At 54.5% G+C, this 22,430-nt stretch overlaps 2 protein-coding genes across 11 annotated transcripts in view; both read left to right on the top strand.

Moving 5' to 3' along the window:
- The first annotated feature begins 849 nt into the window (after window positions 1–849).
- ADIG (adipogenin) lies at window positions 850–8,467 on the top strand. The gene is made up of 3 exons (XM_024559482.3): window positions 850–1,046; window positions 5,027–5,159; window positions 6,899–8,467. The coding sequence occupies exons 1-2, from the start codon at window positions 920–922 to the stop codon at window positions 5,143–5,145; spliced, it is 246 nt and encodes an 81-aa protein (XP_024415250.1). The 5' UTR covers window positions 850–919; the 3' UTR covers window positions 5,146–5,159; window positions 6,899–8,467.
- A 205-nt stretch (window positions 8,468–8,672) lies between these two features.
- The window catches only part of ARHGAP40 (Rho GTPase activating protein 40), a 34,746-nt gene continuing 20,988 nt past the window's right edge, over window positions 8,673–22,430 (top strand). For 5 of the 10 annotated variants that reach the window (XM_045194968.3, XM_045194965.3, XM_045194964.3 and 2 more), the window contains exon 1: window positions 12,131–12,446. In XM_045194968.3, coding sequence (XP_045050903.2) covers window positions 12,301–12,446 — 146 coding nt within the window. In that variant the 5' untranslated portion in view covers window positions 12,131–12,300. Of the gene's footprint in view, window positions 8,758–12,129; window positions 12,447–22,430 lie in introns of those variants that run through there. The other 5 variants (XM_045194966.3, XM_045194969.3, XM_045194971.3 and 2 more) reach the window with 3 other exon arrangements.

Here is a 22,430-nt window from a genome sequence, read left to right as displayed (position 1 = left end):
CCATGGGGCCTGGCATGTGGAGGTTTACTACCTACTTTGCAAAGGGAGGGAGGGAGGGAGGGGAGGTAGAGTGGGAGGAGATAAGACTGACATTTGGGAGTATTCTGCCCATTTGGGAGGTAAAGGAACAAGGTTAAAGCCTTAGAAGCCCCTCACTGAAAACCCTAATAAGGAGAGATGCCAAAGCTTCCAGATTAAATGATAATCACTTACTGGGGCCCTACTATGTATCAGAGAGTATTTAAATGGCAGCCCAGTGACCCAATCTGGCCCACCAGACTTGTTTTGTTTAGCCAACAGTATTTTAATGTTTGATTCAATATTTTTACATTGGGAGACTTCACATAAAAAGACCGATGTTTTGACTCTCTTGGAAGTCAGGAGAGCTGGCCGTACTGGTCCTGTGTTTGTCACACATTAGCTGTTGGCTGGAGCTCTAACAGCTGCCTGCTTTAGAGGCGCTGCGCTCCATCCGGTTTGCATAGCCCCCAGCACTCCCACAAAGTTAAATGTGGGCACGCAAGGCTGGAATTTTGGGACCAGGAACCTGGCTGTCTCCTGGAAGAATCTGTGACCTGAAATGTGGACTGCCCACCCGGGGGGCAATGCTTATCCCAGCACTTACCTCTCTAACTTTTAGCAGCTGGTGGGAGGTGGCACATCAACCCCATAGCAACTTAGCTGCAATTCAAACCCAGGCCTGCCTGCCTGGGAGCCTAGGCTTTGTTCTCACTGCCCCAGCTCCTGGCCATTCATCCAAAACAGCCCTCCCTTCACCCGAAGGACACTGTGACTTCCTTGTTACGTCACCAGCTCAGTCACAATTGGTTTGAGAGCAGAGGGCGGCCCAGCCCACCAGATCCCCAGGGCAGCCCTGCCAGCCCAGCTCAGGCTGGCCCGGCTTAGCCACACACGCACCATGAAGTACCCACTGGTGCCGCTGGTGAACGACCTCACGTTTTCTTTCCTGGTGTTCTGGCTCGGCCTGCCCGTGGCCTTGCTGCTGTTCTTGTTGATCGTCTGGTTTCGCTTCTTACTTAGCCAAGGTGAGCCGTCTAGTCTGGGCCCTGATCCTGGAGCTGGGCAAGGGGTCCTGAAACCAGTGCAGAGAGAGGGGCTTCCTTCGGGTGTTTCCACTGCAGGCTCAGAGCTGACAAGTGGTCCCCTGAAAGACAAAAGGACTTACTTGGTAGTTTGGAGTTTCTTAACCTAGAGGCCAGGAGTGAATCTCCAAGTTTGGGAAGCACATATGTGTGCATGCCTGTGTCCCCTCAGGGCCACTGCCAGCACACATAACATAAGGTCTTCGGTGCTGGCACTGGCCCCCGGAAAGTGGTGGCCCTGCTGAGCAGGTGAATTAGTAAAAGGTGCCCCTTCCTGTGAACACAGCCAGGGCACAAGGCTCAGTGAGCAGAGGATGGGCTGGGCTTCAGTCCCTTCGGCCCCCTCAGCACGGGGCTTTTGTGCAGTAAAAGTCTTGCACAGTGGGAGCGGCAGCCCTAGGCCCTGATCAGTGCCCAGTGACCACCCCCCCTTTTCTGCCTGGAGTGTACATCAGGGAGGATCTGGCCTGCGCTGGGACACAGAGTCACTGCAGCGGGCTGACATCCGTCCTGAGCTCAGCATGCCCGGGTGGAACTGGCCATTGGGGAGCTGGGGGCCTGTGGGCAGGGATGCAGCCATGGCCGCGTGGCAGGAATGACTCTGCTTGTCGGGCATACTGTCCCCTTGGGCCTCTTCCTGGGGTTGGCTTGACCTCCCACCTCCTGCTCCTCAGCCCCATAAACTTTGGCCAACTGGGCAGGCAGGGAGGGCACCAAGTGTGCTGCCACCACTGACAAGGCGTGGAGACGGGGTGAGCAGTTCGCCCCCTAACCTACCCCATGACCTCAAATGCGGGGGCTGGTCTTGGTGTAATTATTGGGAGTTCCTGGTGAGAGCTTTATTTCATATTTTTTATAATATTTATTATATTAATGATAGTTATTTTAAAAAGATTTTATTTATTTATTTTTTTTGTGAGAGGGGAAGGGAGGGAAAAAGAGAAGGAGAGAAACATCAATGTGAGAGAGATATACTGGCCAGTTGCTTTTCATATGCCCCCAAACCCAGGACCTGGCCCACAACCCACAACCATGCCCTGATCAGGAATTGAACTGCTAACCTTTTGGTTCACAGGCCAATGCTCAATCCACTGAGCCACACGAGCTAGAGCCTGGTGAGAGCTTTTAGAAAGCATTTAAAATGTGATGATCTCCTTCTCAGGGTGGACCACAGCCCTCCCTGAAGAGCACATCGTGGGCGTCAGGCCGGTGGCGGGTGAATGTCAGAGTACTTGTCTGTGCAGAGGCTGTAAAAGCTGTCTGTCTCTCAGCCTGCAAGCACCTACTGTGTGCCCTGTGTACTCCTACTGTGTGGAGTCCAGGAGACATGGGCCCGGATTTCAACCTTGCCCCTTAATAGTTCATAATAATAGTGAAGCTTTGTCAAACACTGCGTTGCTGCTAGGACTTGCGGTGCTCAGCACTTGATGTGTATTATTTCATTTAACCCTCGGGTTAAGGTAATCCATAAGTAGTCCTGACCTGTGAAGTGAGGAAACTGAGGCTTGGTGAGGAGAAGAAACCTGCCCAGGGTCACACACCTGTGGAATATTTAAGAGTGCCGACGGTCTGGTGTCAAACCCTGGCCCTGGCACCTACCAGCTGTGCAACTCTGGACATGTTCCCCCAAGCCTTAGTTTTCTCCTCTACAAAATGGGGATGATAATGGCCCCTGCCCTTTTGGAGAGATGCACATCAAGGATGGAGCACACAGTATGTGTACACACGTGGCACACAGTAGGTGCTTGCAGCCTGAGAGAGAACCTAGTCAGTATCAGTTTTGTCCAGGTAGGAGGAAGCATAGCAGTGGCTTTGGGTGGCTTCTCTGGAAGGGGAGGGGACACCTTCCCTAAGGTCTGAGGCACTAATCTCTTCTGGTGATTCATTCTCCTTGGAGGCCCTGCTCTGAAGCCCTCCGCAGCCTACCCCGCCCCACCCCTTCCCACACTTTCTCCCGGGAGGCTGTTGACCCACTGACTTCTCACGTGGCACTAAGGAAGAAGTGCTTTTGTTAACTTTGCGATGAACAGAAACCATCCCTAAAGTGATTGAGTGTCCTTGCTTCAGGGTCCCGGTCTTCTTGGAACTCTCAGTATTATTGCGTCTGTTCTGCCCTTGTGCTGGGAACTGGCCCAGATCTGGGGTCTGGGTCTGCCAGGGTGTGGGGGACTGGAGCTTGCGACACCCTTTTTATTGGAGTCAGTTTGCCCTGGAATCCAGAGAAAAGCAGACAAGAGTAACCCTGATTCTGATTCCCCTTCTCTGTGCCTGCCTGCCTGGCCTGGCTCTGCAGGGCAATTTCTGGGCCCAGGAGGCAGATGGTTGAGCAGCACGCCGTGTGGCCAATGAGGAGGCAGTTTCCCAGGTTGAGGGAGGAGGAAGTGAGTGGAGAAGGGAGCTCCCTGGTGAGACTGGGGCAAAAAAAAGATTGTGGGCAGCTGAGCCCTGGGGAAGCTGGCCATGGGGACAGCATTAATCCCCTGCCATGATATAGAAAGAGGGGACGAAGCCAGAAGTACCCTTCAAGGTCAAAATGCTCTGCTGAGGACAATTCCTTTGTGATTTGAAGGGAATTGGCAGAAAGAAGAGATGGATTTCTGCATGGCGTGGGCACCATGGGCTATGCCTGTTCAGGGTCCTGATCAGCTCTCCTGTTGGTCCATGGAGCGAGTTGTTAATTCTGAAGCTCCCTGTGAAGTCCCTGACCTCAAACAGGCACCCAATGGACCTGCATCAGACCGTGGAGCGGGAGGCGGATTTGAGTGCAGCTCGGGCACTTCCAGGCTGGGAGCAGCCGGACATCAGCTTTCTGAGCCTTCCTCATTGTAGCATATGAGTAACACTGGCAACTGCCCCGGGAAGTTAAGAGGATTAAATGAGAGCATACACGTAAGACACGCAGCACATCATATGTGTTCGGAAAACAACCACCATGTCTAGTGAAGAAAAGCCACTTCGAGCCATCGTGCGGGATTTTAACTCCTAACTGTCAACATGGTTGAACGCCCACTTTACATGCCTTATTTCAGTTAACCCTCACGACAGAAGAGGCTATCGTGCCCATTTTGCAGATGAGGACACTGAGGCTCGGTCTTTTCTGTCTTCGGCTCTTGGTCTGCAGTCTGAGGGCTTTCTCCAGCCGCCTCTACTTCTTGCAGCCAGCAAAATAAAAGTGTATGTAGTGAGAAAAAGGATACACCGCCCCTGTCCCCTCTTCTTTCTCACCTGGCTTCCCAAGGTTAGCAAGCTCATGCACCTCATTAATGACACCTGTACGTTTTCCAAAAAAAAAATGGAGAAGAGAGTGAGTGCTGTTTTCCTATTTTGAAAAGAGATTCTGCCATATACGCGTCTCTGCAGCGTGCTGGTAACACATCGCAGACATCCTGCAAGCAGAAAGGTACAGGCCAACGCAGCTGTTTTAGTAGCTTCCCGACGTGCCATCGGATGGCTGGCCAGGTCTCCATGAGGTGTGATTGTGCCACACCTCAGTCGACCAGAACCCTCACTGACGGACGTGCACGGGTGTGGTTGCCAGGGGGTGTCATTGCTTGTGTGTTTTACCACAAACAGCGGGGCAGTGGGAACCATTGCCACACATGCTCAGACACTTGCTCACAAGTGGGCCGCTGGACAAATGGATGGCTGGGTTTGTGTCTCCCCCGTGCCTGCTCCTGGACCACGCCCAATACAGGTAGGTCACTTGCTCGCCTCTAGGGTCCTTCCCTGTTTAGTAAGTGAATGTGGCCACTTTCTGAAGTCTTCCTGAGGTCTTAGGGCTGTCCCATATGCAGTCACTTGTCCTTGGCCCCCGGCCTCATACAAGGCTGCAGGCATGCACAGGCCGGGCAGGGGGCTCCTTTTGGATAACGGATAACAGACAGGATGTGACCATCCAAGAGGCCTTGTCTATCTCTCCACAGATTCAGAGGAAAATGACCCAGATTTATGGTTGGATTGGGACCCCTGGAGCAAAGGCCCAGCCGAGTCTCGCTGGCACGAGACACTCCGTAGCCAAGAGGAAGAGAGGCCCGGCCAGTGAGCCTGTTTGGCCAGGTGAGGCCCTTTCAGGGAGGTGGGGTTGGGGGGACGGGGAGCCTCAGAGCCTGCCCACGGCCTTGAGCGCTGCCATGGGAGAGCTGACTCCCTCCACCATTGGCGAGCTCGCCGTCTCGGCCGTGCCAGGGAACATTCCACCTCATGGCGTTGGAGTCCTGTCCCTGCCCTGTCGCAGGACCAGCCACCTCTGTCGTGAGGAACTTCCTTATAAAGGTCCCCCTGTCCTTTACTTCTTGGCCCCACCTCCCACAGCTCTCCCTGGGGACTGCTCCCTGGCCTGGCCATTCCCTCTGCCTGGGACCCTTTGCTCTAGACCAGGGGTGTCAAACTCGTTTTCGCTGGGGGCCACATCAGCCTCACAGTTGCCTTCAAAGGGCCGAATGTAACTTAGGACTGTATAAATGTAACTACTCCTTAACTAGGGGCAAGGAGCTAGGCGCTGCCACCGGGTAGAAACCAGGTGCCAGGCCAGATAAAACCGGGTGGAGGGCCAGATTTGGCCCTTGGGCCTTGTGTCTGCCCCCTGGGCTGTAGACACACCCTTGGTGGGCTCCCTCACCTCTGAGGTTTTTCTCCAATTGTCTTTTCCAGCAGGGCCCCCGAGCACACACTTTATTATTGACATGTCTCCCCGGCGTCATGCACCGCCCCCGCTTTTGCTTTTGCCACAGTGGGGGCTCGATAGATATTTGTGGAAGGAATGAAATAATACAATAATGACAACAGCTGATACTCACTGGGAGCTTCCCAGATACCAGGGCCGGTACTGAGCGTTTCCCTTCTGTGAGCTCATTTTTGAAAGCCTGCAAAGAGGACATTATTCTTGTCTCTATCTTACAAAGGAGAGCACAGAGGGCGGCGCGGTAGGGGATGTGCCCAGCGTAACAGCCCGGCAGCCAGTGTGCACCTGGGGTGCCTCGGCCACTCCAAGGGGGCTCAGTGCCATTCCTGTGCCCCTGACCCCCACGTGAGTGCATCCGGCTCCAATCTCCCTTCAGAGCCTGACTGCCCTTCGTGGCCAGAACGGGATATTTTCTATTCCCTTTACTAACCCCAACCTAGCAGAACACGACACGTGATCTGCCGACCTCTCTCCACCTCCAGGAACGGCACTACCACTGGTCAGTCGAGCTGCCCAAGCCGCACCCCTGGGAGTTGGCCTCATGCCGTTCTTTTCTTCCCGCCCCACGTCCGGGCCCACCCTGTCCTCCGTCTCTCACACATGCACTTCTCTCAGTCTCCACGGCCACCACGGCCCGCCCTACTCCGAGTTCTACCCCTGCAACATGTCACTAACCCTGGACTCTGCCCTGTGGGTCACTCCTTGGAGCCCCTGCCTGTCTAAATGGAGGAAGGAGGTGGGGCTGGGAAGCAAGGACCCTCACTTACCCTCAGTTACAGCGATTCTGAATCTTTCCGGGTCACAAACTTGGCAGAAACACAACCTGTGCATGCACTCAGCATCCCGTGTGCAGGGCCGGCTTCACAGGGTGTGACTTGCATGGCCCCACAGGGCCCCGTGTAATAAGTTTTAACAATTTTTAACAGGGGCCTGCGTGTTCATTTTTAATGGGCACCACAAAGTACGTAGCCTGTCCTGTCTGCGAACAGTTAGTGGGGCAGGAAAGGGAGACATTCCAACTCTGCTCGGGGGCCCTGTCCCCTTTATATAGAGCTCCTCCTGCTCCCACGGTGTGTCTGTCTCTCTCTGACTCTCGTGCCCTTGTTGTCCCCAGACCCCACCTGCCATTTGTCCCTGGCTTGGTTTTCCTGGAGTCACCTGCGCTGCAGCAATGGCCAAAGTGGATGGGAGAGACTCGCTGGGGAGGGAAGAGGACTTTGGCCAGTGAGGGGTCTCCCTGAGCCGCCTGCCTCGTCCCCTGCAACAATGGACACACAGCCCCTGGAGGATCCCCCGGGTCCCCGGGGAGCAGCCCGTGAAGACGGTGTAAGCAGGCACACAGGGAGGAGTTGACCAAACCATTTGGGAGGGGGTCCTAGGGCAGGGCTGGGCCAGGGCGTGTGGGTCCATATTAAAGAGCACAGGGGTTTCCGGAGCTCAGGAGACCCCTGAGAATGTGCTGGGCCTGACCACGTCCACTCTTTCAACAAGCCGTGGGGCCTGGGCCTGACCCTGGCAGCGACCCGAGCCGTCCTGACCCCCTCTGGGCGCCCCTGGCCCTCCTTCCCCTCTGCGCAAAGGGCTGGGGGACTTCGCTCTGAACTTCCGTTTTCTGATTTTGAGCTCACTCCTTGATCAGCCTTCACGTTGTTTTTACTACCATTGACTTTACAAATCTCTGCAGAGTGTCTACCACAAGCCTAGTCATTTTAAGAATAGTTCACATTCAGTGAGCACTTACTACATCCCAGGTGCTTTTCTGTGGTTATATGTATTGTTGTTTTTTAACCCTCGCAAGAATTTCATCAGGTAGGTTATTCCTGTTTTACAGGTGGGGAAACTGAAGCACAGGGTAGTTAAGTAACTTGTTGAGTCGCAGTGATGGAGTCAGGATTCGAACCTAAGCCCTCTGACCCACTGGGCCCTTGTTTTCCAGACTGGACTGTTGCAGGGAGCTGTGGGGGGAGGCACTCTGAAGAAACCCCAGTCGGTCCTTGCACCCCCACTGGCCACCCAGAGGCGGCAGGGTTGACGGGCTGTAGAGGGGACCAGCCCTCCTGGGAATCACCAGGTGTCACCTTCGCCCCCTGTTTCTCTCTCACCACACAACCCATCAGCCACCACAAGCCTTTTCAATTGTCCAAAGGGGAGAGAATGGAGCCTGAATTATTAGCTGGCCTCCTGGACTTTGGTCTCCCTGCTCGGCCCTATTGGTATGGACGGTCCACCCAAAGCACGGATCAGAACCTGTCGTCTCGCAGCTCTGGCTCCAGGAAGATGCCCGAGTTCCTGTCGGGGGAAGAGCGCCACCCTTTGGCACCTGAACCCGGCTGAAGTTGCTGGGAGAGGTTTCTGTTCTTACCAACAAGGAAACACCCTTGACCTTCTGTCTTTGCACACAAGCGTGCTTCTGTCTGCGGGACAAACTCTGAAAGGAGAAAGCATTGAATGTAAGCTCTATGCGTTGCCGGTTTGCAGATACTGTGAAGTTCTCTTACCGAAAGGTGGCACCAGGAGTGCACCTAAAAGGGCCTGTTTCTCCTGGCCTTTGCCCCACTATGCACCCCTAACACACTCATACACAACACCCCGGCCCCTGCACATGCTTTGTTCTGGCTCATGAGCTTTTGTCAACGCTGTGTTTTCCTGGGAGCTTTCCAGGAGTCGAATAAACACTTTTGGTAACAAACCTCCCTGGTGGCTGAAGCTTCACTCTGCCTTTGTCTGGCATTTTCTCCAACCACCCTGCCCCCCAGTGCCGTTGAGGGCTGTTTCCCATTGCTCAGCCTCCAGTGCAGACCTAGAAAATCCAGGCAAGTCAGCCCCACCCCCCCCAACCACCCTGCCCCCAGTCACTCTGGAGGAACCAGAGAAGCCTGGGGCGGACGGGCTCAGACCCTGAGGGGGAGCTGGCATAGCCAGGCTCTGCAGGAGGGCATCTGGTCACACTCCCAGGAGCCCCCACAGCAGAAGGTAGGGGAGACAGCTGCTGGGAGTGGGGGGTAGCCCTGGCAGGTGAGTGAGTAGCCCTGGATGGCAGTGGTGGGGGCTGGAGGAGATGTCCTCCTGCTTGAGTGAGGGGCTGAGACCCTGGGCCTCCAAGGGTGTGGATTGGGGCCGCCCTCCTGGCATTTTGTCCTGTGAGGCAGGAGACGTGTGTGTGTGTGTGTGTGTGTGTGTGTGGTAAACACACCTGGTGACCTTCTAGTGATCCCCACCCCACCCCACCCCTTCAGCAGCTGCGCTGAGTGCCTGCCTCGGTGCTAAGTGCTCCCCCCGCCCCACCGTGTCTTGTGAGGTGGGTCATAGTTCCGTATTCGGATGGGGAAACTTAGGGGCATAGAGGTTAAGTAACTCGCCCAGACTCACATAGCCTGGAAGTGGCCTGTTTTTCTGACTCTTAACTGAATGTGTTTCTCAAGACCCACAAAATACCCGGGGCTCTTCCTGGACTGACTGTGCTGTCCACGTTTGCAGTAAACACAGTCAACTCAGAACAATAAGGTACCTGTCTCCCCAGGAACTCAGGGGTCTGGGAGGACAGTCACCAGGGTAGGTGGGGGTACCACTGGGGCCGTCAGAGACGCAGCGACCATCTGATGGTCTCTGGGGCCGTTTTCAGGTCACATCTCTCAGGCCCGCCCTTACTTTCCACCCCTGAACCCTGGAGCCCTAAGTGCAAGCTCCTCACCTGTCCCTCTCCGCCATCCCTTCAAGCCTCAGTGTCACCCTGAGCAAAATGGAGCCCACCTCCTCTGTACTTGCTTCCTGAGGCTGTCCCCCGCAAACAGACTGGGCAGCTTAGAACAACAGAAATGCTGTGTCTCCAGTTCTAGAAGCTAGGAGTCCAGCATCAAGGGGCAGCAGGGCCAGGCTCCCTCTGAGCCTGTTTGGGAAGAAACCGTCCTTGTCTCTTCAGCTCCTGCCCCTCCTTGACTCGTGTGGCTGCGTCACTCCCGTTTTGGGCTCCGTCTTCACGGGTTTCTCTGGGTGTCACATGATCTTCCCTCTGCACACGTCTGTGTCCAAGTCCCCTTCGCATCAGGACCAGTCATTGATTAGGACCCACCCGGAGGGCTGCATTTTAACTTGATGACCGCTGTTGAGGCCTTAATTCCAAACACCACATTCTGAGGTCCTGGGTACAGCCCTGGCAGGACACGGTTTAACCCTGACGCCCTCCCTGTGAGGCCTGAGTGTGGTAACGCACATAAAGCTCTGAGCCCAGCGCTGGCTGGCGCTTCACAGTGCGCTGTGAATTGCTGCCACAAGGAAGAATTTGAGCGACTTGCAGGACTTGGTGCGCCTCGTGTGCCAGGCAGTTTGGGTGCCTGGCATGCATTATCCCACTTAGTCCTCACCGCCACCCCTGGAGGCAGGTGAGGTTTGCAGAGAGGTTAAGGCACTGAAGTCACACGCCCTAAGTGGCAGAGCTGAGGGTGAACCCCAGGCCTGTGGGTGTCCACTGCATCACAGCGGGTAGGACATCGCCACAGGGGGGAGCGGGAGCCGCTCAGAGGGGCAGAAAGGCAGGGAGGAAGCGCTGAGCGCACAGCACGCAACGCTGAGGAGCTTCCTTGGTCTGAGGGGCACGGAATGCTCTTGAGGAGAGTGAGTGGGTGGGCTGGGTCGCAGGTGGCCCGGCGAGGGGCTGGCGGGCCGCCAGCGTGCAGGGCCGCCAGGTCTGAGTCACTGTGCTGTGACCTAACCGGCCCGGCCGATACTCCCAGGCTGGGACCCGGCCAGGAATGTTGCCGGGAGCGTGGACACGCTTCACTTCACTCTCAGTACACACGGCTCTCCAGGAAGCCGAGGGGGGTGCTTCCCTAAAGAAGCTTGAAAGGGCAGTTTACTCAAGATTCAGGCTACTCTCTCTTCTTGCTTTCTTCCCAAGGGTTCCCTACGCGTAAGGGAAGTGAAATGTTTTCTGTTCTGCACGAGAAATTCACTTACTCAAGCACTAACTTACTAATTTACTCCAGCATCTATTTATTCATTCATTCACTCATTTACTTATCCACGCATTCACCTAATGGCTCACTGATTCCCTCCTTCCTTCCTTCCTTCCTTCCTTCCTTCCTTCACTCACTCGCTCAGTTACTCACACGTTCATGTACACAGGCATTCCCTCTTCCACCTGTCCCTCATCCACGCATCCATCCATCCATCAACCATCTGTCTATCCACCCATCCATCCATTCAACCTTCACTAAAAAACTGACCACGTTTTCCACACAAAGCTGCTCGTGCCTCCCAAAGCCCTTTTTCACCCACTTTTACTGCCACTTCAACTTACATACCTAGGGAGGGAGGCCATCGCACCAGGGGGACCCAGGTGTTCGGCCTTCCGGTGGTGCAGTTCCGGAGTCTCGGGACCAGGCTTGGGCGACGTGGGCAGTCAGTCACCTCTGCAGCCCCAGTCTGCACGTGAGAGCCTGTGGTGGCTGCGTGAGACTTGGGGCTCCTGAGGGCCTTTGCCCTGGGGGCTCCTCCCATATTTTGATGCCAAGACGGCCTATCCCTGGGCCTATCCCTGGGCGCTGTGGGGTGATTTCCAGTTACAGGGCTCCATTCCTTCCTCCAGGCCCGAGCAGACCATAGTGACCCGTGGACTTGGGCCCCTCCTCGAGGAGCACCCTGGGACCGCTCTTGTTCGTGTGAGGGCAAATATGCTGCCTGGGAGGGTCACTGACTCCCAGAGCCTTAGATGGGGTCAGGGTGGGCCAGGGCAATCTGGTGGGGGGCGGGGGGCATGGCTTTCTGTCCTGGACAGAGAGAAAGGGGAGGGACTCCTGACCCATAACAGATGCGAGAGGAGGGCACAAGCCAGGGCAGCCAGGAGGAGTGCCCCTTCCTCGTCCCTTCCACTTCACATTCCGGGCTGAAAGTCAGTTCCTAGGGAGACTCTTCCAGACTCCCACATCCGGCCACTTCGGCTTCCTGCTCCCTTAGCGTCCTTCCTCCCCCAGCCACGCCATGCTCTGCCCTGCCGTTCACACCCTCAGCACACTCCTGCTAGCTTGCTTTTCTGTTTCCTGGCATTTCCCAGAGAAGACCAGGGCTCAGAGAAGGCGAAAGGCCTGCTCACAGGCACAGAGGGCGCGGCCAAGCTGGGGTGAAGACCCTAGGCCGCAGATGCTGTTCTCCATGCCCATCAGCCAGGTACTCTCTTAATGCTGTTTAATCTACGATCGAATGGCTGTGAGCAGTAACAATGGCAATACGAATTACATTTTATGACTGGTTTTCAAAGGTACCATTTTCACTTTACCTTCACAGCGTAGGCAGGTGGGCAGGGCTCAGGGGTGTGTGTGTCGGCCTGTAGGTGGCCCTGGCTGAGCCAGCCCTGCCTGGGAGGAGGTTGGACATCTGTCCTGGTGAGGGGGTGTCTGGGAACTGGGCGTGCAGGCTTCCTCCTGCTTGAACTGCCGAATTGCTGACTGAGTCAGCCCCACGGCAGCAGTAGCCACAGCGGCAGCAGCAGCAGCAGCAGTGCCGAGGCTCACCTGGGAGCTCATGGCGGAGCCTGCCCTTCTCCCCACCACCCAGATGGAGAGACTGGCCCCGGTGTCCCTGGCCTCACCGTGTCCCCGGATCCCACGGGCCCGCATCACCAGGTGGCCGGGGCGCTGTGCCCAGCGCTGGGCGGACCTGGGCTGCAGGTACAGGAATCTCGGGAGGAGATGGGGGAGGTTTGGGTCATGGGTGCCTCAGGGCCAAGGCTGAGTAATGAGGGGGCCATGTTGAAGACCTACTATGTGCTGGCGGTGTATGTCGTCTGAATTCTCACATCGCCCCTCTGAAGCAAGAATTCCCCTCCCATCCTACAGATGAGCAGACAGAAGCTCTGAGAGGTCAAGTAAAGGGCCCAAGTGGTGTGAGTGTGTGTTAAACCTTGGTCCAGGGGACCCCAAACCCCAACTCTTCCTGGGACTCAACCCAGCTCTGGGCTCCTGCTGCTGGCCTCCTACAGCGTCACTGATTTTTGGATTCTCAGAGATGTGGGTGATCCTCAATATGTGCTGCTTCCCCTTCTTCTGGGTGTAGAGAGTGTTAGGGACCCCGGGCTTATTTGGGGCTCAGCGTCCAGGACCTTAAGCTGCGAAACCTCGGCTGGATTAGTGTGGCTGTGTGGTCACCGGGCCTGACAACCGCGTCATTCCTCCATCTTGCTCAGGTGGCAGCCAGACCAGAATTTTTACAAAGTCATTTCTCCCCGAGTACGGTTACAGCACACTACCACAGGGTTACTGTAGAGATTCAAACAGTGCAGTGTGTGTGCTGCTCCCGGAACTTACTGCTGTCAAGGTTTTGGCATGCACCTGGGGAGAATTTTTTGATGTGTGTGGAGCTGTGTATGTGTAGTCCTACACAAATAAGGTCATGCTACCGTGTGCTTCTAGGTCCCCTTCAACCCCTCAATGACGGCTGTGGGCCACACAGTGAGTTTTGTTGCATTCCCTTTGTTACTTCAAACAAAACGAAACAAACGGAAATAACACTCTGACCTCCAGAACAGTAGTTTTTCAGACTCCAGAGTTCTGTTAATCTTGTACTTGAGTTCGATCTTTATTATGTTTTTGAGTGTTGAAAAACTGGTGAGGTCATCACACACCTGAGCGTGTTACATCCCAAATATTTCTTTTTGGTCCATCAAAGGTATATAGAGTTCAGGAGCCACAAGTGCTTTCCATTGAACTTACACATGAGTTTACAATAGTATCATTGTTCTCTATTTCGTTTATTGAGAAGAGATTCCACTGCCCCCCCCAAAAAGAAAAAAAGGTGAAAACCACTTCCTTGAGACAGGGCTGGTTTGTCTGCTCCAGCACGGTCCTCTTGTGTATCGGTTCACCAGGTCAGTCCTTCCTACCCTCTGAGGTCGTTCATCTCAGCGGCCACTCGTTTGTGAGTCTTTATTGACGTAGCTCCCAGACGCCAGGCCATGTCTCTCTCGTGTGCTCCACCATCACAGCACCCAGTGCGTGGTGGGTGCTCACGGAGTACTTGCTCCCTCGGTGAACGGATGCTCACTGCCGTACTAGTGAGTCCCGCAATGGGCGTGGGGACGTGAGGACGAATAAGACGCTCCCAGCCCCTACGATGTGCACACGCTGGCCCAGGAGGAAGACCTGGGACTGACCCACTGTGCTAAGGGGCACTGAATGCTGACCAGAAAGGTCTGAGAGCGGGGCTGACCAGGGTCAGCGTTGTCACCAAACAGAACTTCCCAAAAGTGAATGGGGCACAGAGCTGGCTCCCTGTGTGGGTCGAATCGTGAAATCAGGCAATGCCCCAATATTAGCAAGATGCCTCTGGAGGGGGTCCCTCCAACCTCGCTCCTAAATTGAAGTATATTTTCTGTTAATTCAGGATTGCTATAAAAATGCAAAAAGTAGCAAGTGAAATCCACTTCCCCCTCCCACCTCCACCCCACAAACATAGTAATTGTGAACAGTTCAGTGTAAATCTTATAAGATTTTGTGCTTCATAAACATGTATTTCCCTATATGCATGTGGAAAACATACGTGATGTAGTTCATGTATACAACACACATACCTGCAACATTTGCATTTGACCTTGTCCACTCGATGATATCCTTTCATGGGAACACACAGACCTACACTGTTCTCTTTAAAGGCTGCGTGATGTTTCATTTTGTGACTGAGCCTCCTGTGAGGGACTTCTAGGCCGTTCGTTCCCTTTCCTCTGGGAGTGGGTTGCTATCTGTATGGACTACACCGCATTGTCTTGGACACGTATCTTGGGGCACTTGTCCGTGTGAGAATTCCCGGGACAGGAATCACTGAGCCCAAAGGTATATACTTTGAATCACATCGCCGAGTGGTTGGTTCCCAGGAGGGTTGTGTCCGGTCCCAGGCTCACCCAGTGGGCGCCAGCTTTCGTTTATTTATATATTCTTGACATTCGTGACAGGGCATGTGGGCTCTTTCGAGTCTTTGCTAATTGTATCTTGTTTTAACTCACGTGTCTTTTGTTAGTAATGTGGTTACACGTCTGACACATCAGGGAGGCGGGAAGACCCACGGGGAGTCTAGGGCAAGGGTCACATTCCCTTAGTAACAGGGGATGAAGCGCCTTGGCCGACGGCACACGGGTAGTCTGAAATAAATTGTACATGTGTTACTCATGTGTAGCCACGAGGTCTCTGCCATCACAGTTAATGCCAACCTACCGCTCCACCGATCACGTACCTTTAACCACCCCCCCCACACCCCTGTGTGTGACTTCAAGCCCAGAGTGGGTCACCCACATACAGTTTACATGGAGCAGTGGCAGACGACAGACTGCCCCTCAAAGCCCAGCGTCATCAGTTAGCAGCTGTGGGACTCCGGGGAAGTTCCCTGCCCCCCGGAGCCTCAGTTTCCTTGTCTGCCAGATGGTTGCAAAGGACAGTTCCCGCCTCATGAGAGGGTAAAATGAAGCGGATGCCCGCGGGGCCCTTGGCCAGTGTGAGTGCGTAGGGCGTGTACAACTCGTGCCAGACGTTAGAGTCGAAGGGAAAGCTTTGGGAGCCGACCCCAGGAGCCCACGTCTGTCTCCGAGCGCAGTGAATTCAGGCCCTGAGGCCTCGGAGCAGCAGGCAGGTCTGCCCTGGAGCCCTGGGGCCCCAGCCCTCCCCCCACCACACCTCCCTGAGCCTGAGCCTCCATTGGCCAAATGTGTCATTCCTGGTTTTACTGCAGTATTTTTTTAATTTTTCAGTTTCAGTGACATGCAATATTAAGTCTCAGGTGTACAGCCCAGTCGTTCTAACCCTACTCAACACCAAGTCTTCCAGGATCTCTACCATGGAACCGCCCCCTTGGGTGCTGCCACCCTGGGACTGGCTGCCGCTTTGCCCCAAAAGCCCTGGCAGGCCCATGCTCTCACCAGCAGGAGGGGCCTGACTGACCCTTGCTTGCAAACCTGAAAGGGCAGGTTCCTTCTGACCTGGCTTCCCATTTCCTCTCTCACCTGGCCTCCCACTGGAGCAGAGGGGGAAGGCTCAAATTTCACGAATTTCACGGAAGGGCTAGGTCCTTTCCTTCTGGCTCTGGGATCCTCCACCCCTGCAACTCACCCCGTCCCCCAGGTGTTGCTGACTCCACCCAGGTTGGCCCGCAGATGCCATTAGAATGTGAGGGTGTCATTTCCTTGGCACTTGCCAACCCTGGGTGTTAGCAACGTGGTGTTTGTCAATCTGATGGGTGAAAATATTTCATTGTTTTCATTTGCATTTCCCTAACGACTTGTGAGGTTCAATATCTTTTCTTTCATATGGAGCATTTTTGTGTCTTATCTTCAGTGACTTCACTCATGCCTGCTGTTTATTTTTCTGTTGTATTTTTGGGTTTTTTTCTTGGGATTGATTTCTAGGAACTCTTATAAGACTAGATAGTAACATGTCATCATTTTTGCAAATATTTCCTCCCAGCTGATGACTGGTCTTACTAACTTGTTTATAGTGTTTGTGTTGTACAGAAGTTTTCATTCTTGTTTTGATCAAAGCTCAGGCATTTCCCGTTATAGCTTCTTGATTTTACTTTGCTTGGGAAGATGTTCCCCTCTACCCCTTATTTCTTCTGGACTTTGTTCTTATCAACCCTAATGCAGGCTCCTATCCACCCCCACCCTGGGAAATTCCTTTGTACTTACCGCCATAATAACCTGTTCCTCTGCCTGTGAGTTTTGCGTATCTCCCTCCCTCCCTGATGTTCTTTTAAAACTGAGTTCCAACATTGCCTCCTCCAGGAAGCCTTCTGTCTGTCCTCCACCCCATCCCACTGTGGTTACTGCTCTTTCCTCTGGGCTGTTTGCACCACTAGGTGCTGGGTAGGCTGCTCATTGACTGGAACACAGTGTTGCTTTTAAGTATCTGTGAGGCCACTTACTCCGGGCCAAATGTTTTGCAGGTACTGCATCCTCACAGCCAGGTGTTTGCTGCTGTCATCCTTGTCACCCCCATGGTGCAGGGTGGGGGAGGGAAGACTAAGATACTTTCCCATGATCACACACCGAGACTGGGGGTTTCTCCACGCCAGCCTTTACCCCCAGGGGTCACCCTGCCCCAGCCCCGCAGAAGCTCTGGGTTCTGTGGTGCATCGCGACCACCCAGAGGAAGGCTTGTGTAAACCAGACTGCTGCGCCCGCCCCCAGGCTTCCTCACTCAGCAGCTCTCAGGCAAGGATTGAGACTTTGCAGAGTAGATTCACGTATCCAAGTTTTCTAGTAACTGAATCAAGCATCCAGTTTTGAATTTGAGTTTGTTAAAATGAAACAAAATAAAAAATTCAGTTCCTCAGTCCTACCAGCTACATGTCAAGTGGCTCAGCAGCCACACATGACTAGTGGCAACTGTATTGGCTGACCCAGTTCTCTGCATCGCCCAGCATGTCAATGAATGTGATTAAGTGACTCAGGCAGGGGTAAGCTAACATCCATGGCATTGTTCAGAGGAAGGGTCGGGGCAAGCCTCAGCCCCCTGGGGAGTTTTCAGACCCTCTCTGGCAACCACCACAGGGCATACTGCCACCTGGGAGCCTGTTTGAGGGGGCCACCGCCGTTCAGCTTTAGCCAATTTTTGTCACTTTGGGACAGGGATCCTGAGATTATCATCTGTTTTGATTTTTTTTTTTTTTTGAGAACATTGGAACTGGAGGATTTTAAAATGTGAGACCTGATGTTCAAATGTGCCAAGCTATTTGCATTGTGTTCCAGTTCAGTCGGGGTGGCCACGCTGCTACTTGTAGTGGAGATTGGCTGGTCCCGGTCTTCTGGTTGGGAGTATTTGTCACCTCAGAGGTCTTGGGCAGTCCCTTAATCTCCTCCAGTCATCTCAGACATGCAGGCTGCCCCTCCCAGAAGTGCCGTGTGAGAATTTGGATGCAGTCCATGCCTTCCCACCCCACTCTGGAAAACTCCTGTGCGGTTCTGTGAACCTGGCCACATATCGATGCTCCCAGCAGCACTTCCCATCCCAGGCTGTGCAGTGCAGTCAGCTGGGCCACTTCAAACAACACTGACGCCCAGATCCCCTTTCCGGGGCTTTTGCTGCAGTTGGTCTGGGGTATCGTCAGGGCACCGGGAGTTTGAAAAGCAGCTGGGTGACCCAATGCACAGTCAGGGCTGAGCACCACTGGCCTGTGGGCCTGGTCTCCGCACCTAGACTGCAGCCTCTCAGCCCAGCGGGTCTCGTATATATCTCTGGCTCCCACTCCCCTTCACAAGCGGACGGGAGCCTGTACACCGGTGCGTTTCTGTCTGCTGGCCCAGCCTCAGCTCTGACTCAGGAGGCTAAATTACAGAGATCATATTTCAAAGTGTTTTCATTCTTGTTGTCTATGACACAAAATAGTCTTGCTCAAAAACCCTGTGATGGGCTCTCGTGGAATTGGTATGTGGAAGAAATGTGATGCACATCGCTGGACAATTCAGACGCGTGCTCTGCCGGAACGAGCCAGTCTGTCGTTGCCTCGCAGGGATCTCAGGAACTCCATTACGATGACACTGAAAAATGTAAACCCAGAGCGTGCCTTTTCTATCTCTTTCCCTGCCCGGCCTCCACCCCGTCCCCACAGGGACTGCTTCGAAGGTGGCAGGGTGGCTGTGGGCTGATGTTCGGGTTGTGCGTGTGTAAGGTTGTTACACCCTAACGGGCACCATCCACAGCATAGTCACATACGAAGTTTCATGAGAGCACCGGCGTACGCCCTTCCTGGCGAACCCTGAGACAGCAGAGGGGAGACCCTCCTTCGTAAGCCCAGGTCGACGCACACGGCCGTGTATATGTTCTTGGGAGAGTGTGGACCTGCATGTTCCCTGGCACACCCATGTGCACATGGCTGTGCCCCGAGGTTGCCTTTCACCCTCTGCTCTCAGAGGCCCGACTCCCCCCTTTACTTGACTCAGAACCCAATGTGCCATTTCTCCTGGGGGCTGGAGGTAGGGTGGGACATGGAGCATGCACCCAGCATCTGGGAATGGGTGTGTGAGTAGGGGAGAGTGGGCTTGTTGCTCTTCTGGCCGAGCTGTTTGGGTTATTGAATAATACACTGTCTCTGTCAGCTGCCACTGTGTAACGAATGATCCTGAGCTCAACAGCAATCCTTTATTAAAGCAACACTCATTACTCATGCCCGTGCCTGACGGTCAGCTGAGGCTCAGCTGGTCTGGACTAGGCTCTGCTGGGTGGCTCCCTTTCAAGCTGTGGGTCTGGTTGACCTTGCTGCATGTGCTCGTGGGGCTCTGGTCTGTGCCACATGTGTCCCCTCTGGGACCTACGCTGCAGCCGTCCAGGGATGACTCTTCCCGTGGTGGTGGGAGGTGCAGAGGGCCAGCCCCACCACACAGGCATGAGTCATGCCTCGGCAGGGCTCCCGTCTGCTAACATTCCATTGGCCAAAGCACGTCAGGTGCCCAAAGCCCAAGTCAGTGGTTGGCGGGGGCAGGGACCTGTCTCTAGCAGCAGGAAAGGCAAAGTCCCATGGCAAAGGCTTTGAGCAGGGAAGGATAGCGAATTGAGAACGATGTGCTTCATCCCGTACTAACACAGAGAGGGGCGACGCAACCTGCACACTCGGGAGTCTTTGCTGGGGAGACATTTTCAGCCACTGTGAAGCATGGAACAGGACCAAACATAACTCCGCGTTCCTATGGGAAGTCTGTTCCTGCAGCCCGGGGACCGAACAGTGGGGAGGCTGCGGTGTCTTCTTTTTCCTTTCTTGCACCTTCACCTGTGCCTTCTTCGAAGCCAGGGGCCTTGTAACTGGGTTTGACCACCAGCTTTGGGCATTGGACACCCAGTTGGCCGTTTCCCACGCCGAGCCAGAGGCTGGTGTTGACGTTTCATCGCATCAGCTCCCACAAGGCCTAACTCCCAAAGCTTTGGCCGGTGGCACCAACGTCCCGAATGTCTGAAGAGGAGACAAAAGAGAGGATCGCCTCACACACCGTACAGCCATGTCTCCCACGGCAGCTTCACTCACGGTCAACCTGTCCCTTTCTGTCCCTCCTTTCTCCTCATCCCCGGCGGCTCCTTACCTGCCCCTGTGTTCCCCGCTCAGCCGAGTACAGCTTGGCAAGTCCCCAGGTGTGATCAGCTGTCCCTCCTCCAGCATGCCCCGCCTGGGAACCATCTTACCTCAGCAGATCACGCTCCAGCAATTCTGAGCTAGAGGTGGGGCACCATCGGAGTCAGACCTATCTGTGGCTCCTGTGATGAGGGGGGCAGTTCGTCTGATAAGAGGCAGAGCTGGGGTCAAGGTCAGGCTGGTGTTATTTCCTCCCCAAGCACTTGCTGCATCAGACCGGTGGGAAAAAATGTGGCAATTGAGGAAGTGGTTGAGAACATGAGCTGTGGAGCCAGACTTCCTGGGTTCAAAGTTCAGTCCCACCATTTACTAGCCAGGTAACCTCGAATAAGTCACCTAATTTCTGCGTGCCTCTGTTTTCTCACCTGTAAATGACATGATACTAACAGGAACTTGCGGGGACTGCACACGTTACCCCATGTAAAGTGGTGCTCTCAACCGGGACAGTTTTGCCCCCCAGGGGCCATGTGGCCGAGTCTGGGGCTATTTTTGGTTGTCGTAACTAGAAGGGAGGCTTTCGGCACCCCGTGGGTAGAGGCCGGGTGCTGCTAAACATCCTACAATGCGCAGGACAGCCCCCCGGGACAAAGAATGATCCAACCTGAAACGCTGCTGGTGCTCAGGCGGAGGACCCTGGTGCCGGGCTCAGGGCAGCGCCTGGCACGGGGTCGTGTTAATGTGTCCTGATCAGCTCGTTCAGTGCCTGTGACCCCCCAGGGCCTGTGTTGGGGTCACTTTGGCACTGCAGCCACATGGCCTGTGCTTGTGACCAGAGCCTCCTCCTTAACTCATTGGAGCCTCGAACATTCATGCAGAGGAGAGCAGTGATAATTATTGTTATTACATCAGTTCCTATTTCTTCTGCACCTAACCTAGGCTGGACATTTTGCCAGGCATCTTATTTACGTGTCTTGGGACCCCCACAGGGAGAGGAGCTGTGATTAGCCCCCACGCGGCAGACGACACGGAGGCTTGGAGAGGTGAGAAGTCTCACCCGAGATGCTGGGACACAGATGGAACTCAGCCTCTGTTTAACTCAGGAAAGCCACTCACACAGCCGCTGCCCCGCTCTGTGGCCGGTCAATGTCTCCTCTGAGTCCGGGAGGCGACGGCAAGGGCAGGCCCTCTGAGGGGAATCAGGGCTGCCCTGGGAGCTCATCTGCCACTTAGGGGGAAAGTCTCTGCCAAGCCAGGCTGCAGAGGAGGGCCGGCCACGCCTCCACCGGCACGTCCAGACAAGCAGCATTCTTGGGCCCTCGGTCACCCTGGTTTGGGTTCTCTGAACAGGTGCTCAGCCTGGCATAGGTTTCCTCGGCCCTGCCTTCCGGCTGCTGCCCTTGCCCCATGGTCCTCTGGTTCCTAGGGTCTGCTGTGACCCCACAGGCAGGGGTCTGGCTCAAGATCATCTTCCAAGGCTCCCATCCTTACCCCTGCTTTTTCATTTTACAGTTTTGGAAACTGAGGCCCAGAGAAAGAAAGAGACGTGCCCACAGTCACACAGAGGGTGACTAGGAGGTTTGGACAGGAGCCAGGGACGTCATGGGCACTGCCTCCTCCTGCAGGCCACGTGGAGGGAGAATGAGCTGGTGTGGATGTGTGTGTGTGTGAGTGTGTGTGTAGAGAAAGCCCTTGCATTTTGGAAAGCTCTGAGCAGCTGTGTGGGTGGCCCCGGCTGTCTGGTCTGGTGGTGTGTGTCACACACAGGTCAGGCTCGTGAGCCTGTGGCCGCTTCCTGCAGGACAGGAGCTGGAGGCTGCTCGCCGGCTGGGCAGTCTTGGGCAAGTCACTTGTCCTGTCTGAGTCTCGGGTGGGAGACACCCAGAGCCACATATACCCATCAAGCTAGCATTTGTGGGGGATGCCTGCTCCAGCACCTTGTGTATACCGGCTTTCTAGTAGCTGGCCAGAGTCCGGGGTCACTTCACTAATGAATGACAGATCTAGAATGCAAAGTCGGGAGCCAAGGTTCTTAACTTCTAAGCTTAGACATCTGGTTATCTACAGCTTAGTAGGCATGCCATAAGTGCTCAGGAAATGCCTAAATCAGAGACAATCCATCACACTGTGCATTTAGGATTGGTGCTCTTTTCTGCACATGCTGTACATCAGTAAAATGTTGCAAACTGCCCTGGCTCGTGTGGCTCAGTGGATTAAACGCTGGCCTGTGAACCAAAGGGTCGCCAGTTCAATTCCCAGTCAGGGCACACGCCTGGATTGCAGGCCAGGTCCCCAGTAGGGGGTGCACAAGAGGCAACCACACATTGATGTCTCTCTCCTTCTCTTTCTCCCTCCCTTCCCTCTCTCTAAAAATAAATAAATAACAATTTTAAAAAAGTAAAACGTTGAAAACAACAACAAGAAAAGGGCTCTGTGCAGCTCGGAACACATTTCGTGGATGTGCTGTGGCCTGTTCTCTAGATAAATAGGGGACTCGTGGCCGCACCGCAAAATGGGATCTCAGAACAGTGACATCTTTAGAACTGTTGGGGTTTTTCCTGCGCCCCTGTCTGATCTCCAAAATTTCACCCAAAGCAATGATTGTTGCTCTCCTC

Source organism: Desmodus rotundus, chromosome 6 (assembly GCF_022682495.2).
Source record: "Desmodus rotundus isolate HL8 chromosome 6, HLdesRot8A.1, whole genome shotgun sequence".
Lineage (NCBI taxonomy): Eukaryota > Metazoa > Chordata > Mammalia > Chiroptera > Phyllostomidae > Desmodus > Desmodus rotundus.
The sequence above is the reverse complement of the archived record's forward strand: the minus strand, read 5'-3'. Positions and strand labels throughout refer to the sequence as shown.

Bases quoted from the DNA above. Each gene is read 5' to 3' on its own strand.
- ADIG (XM_024559482.3), top strand. From the start codon at position 920: ATGAAGTACCCACTGGTGCCGCTGGTGAACGACCTCACGTTTTCTTTC. The intron at 1,047-5,026 runs GTGAGCCGTCTA...ATCTCTCCACAG, and splicing joins TCGCTTCTTACTTAGCCAAG to ATTCAGAGGAAAATGACCCA.